This window comes from Montipora capricornis, chromosome 13 (assembly GCF_036669925.1).
Source record: "Montipora capricornis isolate CH-2021 chromosome 13, ASM3666992v2, whole genome shotgun sequence".
Classification (NCBI taxonomy): Eukaryota; Metazoa; Cnidaria; class Anthozoa; order Scleractinia; family Acroporidae; genus Montipora; species Montipora capricornis.
Genome location: NC_090895.1, coordinates 28,347,411 through 28,352,894, shown reverse-complemented (window position 1 = coordinate 28,352,894; position 5,484 = coordinate 28,347,411). Strand labels below are relative to the sequence as shown.

Genomic DNA, 5,484 nt, shown 5'->3' with positions numbered 1-5,484 from the left:
AGTGCATTTCGTAAACTATGAGTACAAGTGATGTTTCGAAAGATCTCCAAATTTGAGAACTTTTGAAAACATCTCAATTGACCGTAACTCACGACATGCACGAGTTCGTTCATACAGTTACTTCTGTATTTATTTTACATCAAAATGACTAAAATTGCGTTCATAACTGCGAGGATCATAGCTTCACTTGATTTTATATCCGTAGTTCAATATATGATTCATTTCATATATAGAAGGTATTGAATTTTTCTTCGATTGTTGAAAAATATTTCACGAGTGAGCGCAGCAAACAAGTGAAATATTTTTCAACACTATGTATACCGTAAAATTCCGAAAATAAGCCCCAGGGCTTATATTTTTCAAAGGCCCTTTTCGAGGGGCTTATTTTTGGAAGGGCTTATATTCGGAGGGGCTTATATACGGAGGGAAATTTGCGTTTCCAAATCAAAGTGAAAGTAAATTTACCGGTTTTGCTTTGTTTTACTTTGTATTTGAGGGCAATTTTCCAAGTACAAGCTCCCGGGGCGCTGATATTTGGAGGGGCGATTTAACGGAGGGTTTTTTGCGTTGCCGCTTTAGGGGGCGTATATTTGGAGGGGCTCATACACGGAGGGGCGTATTTTCGAAATTTTACGGTATATATTTCGTTGATTTATTTTATACTCTACAAATTTACTTCATCGCTGTTTCCATAGCAGCTTCCATATTGCACTCTATGACCTCAAGTAAATCGTAAAATCATTAAAATATGATGCCCACAATTCTTATTGCTTCTTAAACATGATTGAGATTAATATTTCATAATTTCTATTATTTTTGCTGGCTCAGCTGCCAACTCTTTATTGGTATATCTGCTCAGTTGGTGTTTGTCGTTTCTCAGTTTCAATGTTAGGCGGCTCACGGACCATTGTATCTTTAACGAGTTGAACTTGTCTTCGCTTCCCTTTCTAGTCATCACCAAGGATTCATTTCTCTAGTTATCTGTATGTAGGCGATAGTTCCTCAACGTTTTTTCATTAGACTTTTATTAAGGTGAAATTCTGCCAAGTTTAGATAAAAGGTTGACAAAGTATTCGCTTTACAAATGGGGAGCCACAGGACGACTCATCTTTGTTTGGTCGCTTTTGGAATTTTGTTCTTGTCGTCAGAAACTCAATCAAGTTGTGCACGCGTGTTCGAAAGTCACCAAGGTAAGACGGCCAGATTTATTGCTTCATTATTAAGGACGCTTTCCATTTGACAGAACTGACCGGCGAGACCGGGCATTTGGAAGTACTAACTCTAGAACGCCTTCAAATTAACATACTTAGAGGATGATATATTTCCAAAAGATCTGGAAAGAAGCAGACTAACAACAATTTTTATAAAAGTGACGACACATTTGAAATTAAATTTGCAAGACATGTTTCGGTCGTGTTACATTTGAATTTATAATATGCTAAACAAAGATAAATAACAACGTGAAATAAATTGGGAATCTAACAAAATAGCCAAAGGTAACAAAAAAGAGTGTACAATGGAACATGTTGATTAGAACGAATCGGAGAGTTAAATTAACATGATATAATTGCTTATTTAAAGAAGGTTGCTCCCAGGGATAAATAAGCAATTATATCATGTTAATTTAACTCTCTCGTGCTAATCAACGTGTTCCATTGTACACTCTTTTTTGTTACCTTTGGCTATTTTGTTAGATTCCCAATTTATTTCACGTTGTTATTTATCTTTGTTTAGCATATTATAAATTCAAATGTAACTTCAAATTAATTCTACTTTCAACTGAAGATGGTTGTTGCACGACCGAAACATGTCTTGCAAATTTAATTTCAAATGTGTCGTCACTTTTATAAAAAAGGATGATATATGCTCCTCCAGATGAATGCGAGGGATTCCTTCGAAGTGTTGCATTTTCTTTGCAAACTGACGGGTCTGTCCGGCCAGTTCTGACGAAAGGAAAGCGCCCTAAGAAACGATGTTTGTGAATCAGAGTTGTCCCTCAGTGACATAATGTGGTTCGCCGTTACTGGTTCAACTTGTTGGGGAGATTTCCGATCAGTTACGTGAATTAGCACACTCGTTCTGAAACGTAAACCATGAAAATGGTGCAGTTTTAGAGACGTGCTGCATAGAAACTTCCTGAAAATTTCAAAAGGTACGTTAATGGCTATGAGTTCTTTTATCTTTGCAAGAAATAGCTAAGTTGAATTATTTGGATTATTCACATTTGTGAGATTTAATAATTACTTTTAGTATAAATACACAAGTGATTATACAAAATCGCGCGCTTTCATTGGCTCGCTATCTCGGATTATCAGCCGATAATCACCTCGACGGACAAAATGGCTGCCAGTAGTCGTTTTGCCACTGTAAGCGAAGATGATTTCGCGTTGAAATGTTTTTTCTTTCTCTTTTTTGAAATAATCACCTGTGTATTTATACTAAAACATTCGTCTCGGTGAATATTCACCGATAATCACTGAGCCTGAGGCGAATAATTGTTAATTAAGTGAAGTTGCTGTGTCTACGTTTTGGGGGGCAAGACGAAAAGGGAGAGTTTCAACTAGAAGGGAAATGTAAAGCGAATGAAGTTGAGTTGCTTTGTCGGTGAAAGAAAAAACACATCCTTAACATCTCACAAAGAAAGTAAGATAGGACATCTTTGTCCTGGAAAATGGTTTGACACCTCACTTGTTTAAAAGAAGGCATTTTGGTTTTGTAGTTTAAAGTGCTATTACGATAAAAAAATAATTTTTCTTTTTCTTTGGATTTCAAAACTATGTTAACTAAACACTGAGTGATTTAAGTTTTAAGTTCTGATTTTAAAAAGACACCTGTTTATTTTAACTGGAATTTTGTTATTTGTTGGTCCGCCATTACTAACTTTAAAATCTTGAGAGAGCTGGGTCGAGAATGCAATGCGTGTGCACGCGGCTGAATTAATGTGGAGCACGGGAGTTTCGGGCTTTCAGATTTTTAAACTCGTGTTTTGCATATATAATAAGTTGCGTTTACACGCTGAAATTTTAAGCTAATGACGTCACTTTCCCTAGATCCAACCCTCTGAGGTCCAATCGGTCAGTTTTTAACGTGAGTAATGGCGGACCGTGAAATCCAAACGTTACGTTAAAAATAAACAGCCTGTGGATTAAAAAATGAAGGCTCAAAATTTTGCCAGTCGGTTTCGGGCGAACTCGCTTCATGGGCGCAGCCAGGATTTTTCAAAGGGGGGGTCACACTGTGTCAAACAGAGGGTACTCGCGTTTTCGCGACCTGAATATTGTAGGTTGTTTGAGTAAAAAACGGCTTACAGAGGGGGGGGGGGGTCACGGGCACCCCAGGACCCCCCTAGCTACGCCCTTCCGCTTCCAAAATCTGAGAGAAAAAAGAAAATGATTTTTTGATGATAGTAGCCTTAATAATTTGTAAATCATTGCTTGAAAATTTGGCTTGGATTTTTGTCACTGCGTATATCAACTTTTAATGTCTTTCTTCCAGATCACACATTGTTGGGGCATGTTATGGAAACTTGGAACGTTACAGATGAATTTGAATGCCAGCTGAAATGCATCGGAAATGACACCTGCAAATCTTTTAATATTCATCTTCCTGTGGGCGACAAAGTCATCCAAATTTGCGAGCTAAACAACAAAACACGTCAAATGAAACCAAGTCAGTTTAAAAAGAAGATTGGATCAACCTACTATGTTTCTCTTAAGGTTAGTTCAACAAACTTGTCGCTCTTATTATCCACCCTTCATTTCTTTATGCATACCGGAAAGTAGTATTTCTTCATCAAACCATTGAAAACTGGAATGGGATCGGCTAAGATTGAAATCGTCAGCTTAACACCCTAATTTTTTGCCTAGTTACAAAACACCTGCGGATTTGTCCTCGGAAGAAATGGCGTTTTGGAAATTATGCCAAAATTATGCTAGTTTCTGCAAATGTTGCTTTCTATCATCAAAACTATACAAAGACAACGCCAGGGGGTAAACAAAACAAGAAGTAATCTCTTATTTGGTGACTGCGGGTTACTTTTTAATAAACATCCAACAAATTTGTCGTTACAGGCATGTCTTGCATATCATCAGAAATTATTTCTCAGAATTAACAAAATGTTCTTCTTTCTTAAAACTATAACATCAATTAATATTCTTCAAATAGTCAAACTAAGGATGAGCATTTATATGAGCTCTGAATAATCAGCTTATCATTGCTGATTATACTGAAGTATTTATTACACAAGGCTGTAAATGGCATTCAGGGTCTTGCAAATCGTCGAAAGATAAGTTGAGTATTGAGAATAATCTCTCTGCAGCTGCATATGAGGTTTGTACTGGGGAACCTTCATGACTGCAGAAGACCAGTGTGGCAGGTGATCTGCCGGTTTAGCGTCTTGACGTTCTAGGTGGCACCAATATAGTAAGGCTGTTCCGTAATTAATGCATCAATTTCTTTATTTAAGTGTCTAGTCTTCTAGCGCTGGAGCACTAATTTGGAAAACGGCTGTAAACTGAAATTAACAAATTAACGCAAATCAAGAGTTGGTTTTTTGGGACTGAAATATGGGGCCTGCATGGCATGCATAAGAAACCGCTTGTAATCTCCCGAGGCATGAGAAGGCTAGTGGACCATCTCCCTAAAAAAAAACTTAAAGTGGCCTCAATGAATGGTTCACCCACATCAACGATTACTGCTAGTTCGCTGAAGCTAAAGGCTCACAACCTTAATTGGATGATAGGATCGGACGGGAAGTCGACCAGTTAACGTGAAATCTGGGGAGGGACATTTTCCCTTTCATCATTATCTAAAAATCTTCGTACGTCACCGAACTGTTGTACGGGTGTTGTACCACCAACGAGCCTCGGAGGAACTTTTCGGCTTACGGTCACTTCATGTCACCACGTAAGCCTCGCTTTGTGCTGTGCGAAAATTAGTGAATCCACAGATTGCCAAACTCACTAAGATTGGGGATAAAGGAAGTGATTGCTGACATTGACTAGAGTGTGAGAAAAACAAATGACATTGAATGTCTTGGGGATATGAGCTGGATGGGATTTAGTGCAGCTTGGTTTACGCTGGCGCCGTCTCTCGAGGCAGCTATCAATGGCTAAATTTATATTGGAGATGAATAACTCGTCTGTGACGAATTATTCGTCTACGCGACGGATATTTCGTCAAAAATTCAAGTTCGTCTAAGTATAAATTCGGTGTTTAGACGAATTATGGACCAAAATAGGTCTTAGCTGATTCGTCTATTCACACGTCTTACAGACGTGCTGACAGACGAATCAATCGTATTCCAGCTTCAGAAACTGTGTCTACCATCTGTAAACGGTATTTTCTCTCTCCTCAACTGGAAACGTGCTGTCCTTGTTTTGTGTATTTTCTTTTCTTAAGCGCCTCTTCTAATAGCTTTTATTAGTTTGTTCTCACTACTTCGAATTTTGAAATTTCTCCTTGCCTGAGACGTACTTTCTGAAT

The 5,484-nt window shown here is 38.0% G+C and overlaps 1 protein-coding gene across 2 annotated transcripts in view; it reads left to right on the top strand.

Annotated features, from left to right (window-relative positions):
• The first annotated feature begins 416 nt into the window (after window positions 1-416).
• LOC138028977 (tenascin-N-like) overlaps window positions 417-5,484 on the top strand; it is a 7,278-nt gene continuing 2,210 nt past the window's right edge. The window contains exons 1-2 of one of the 2 annotated variants that reach the window (XM_068876634.1): window positions 417-1,190; window positions 3,496-3,716. In XM_068876634.1, coding sequence (XP_068732735.1) covers window positions 1,085-1,190; window positions 3,496-3,716 — 327 coding nt within the window. In that variant the 5' untranslated portion in view covers window positions 417-1,084. Of the gene's footprint in view, window positions 1,191-1,817; window positions 2,153-3,495; window positions 3,717-5,484 lie in introns of those variants that run through there. The other variant, XM_068876635.1, reaches the window with a different exon arrangement.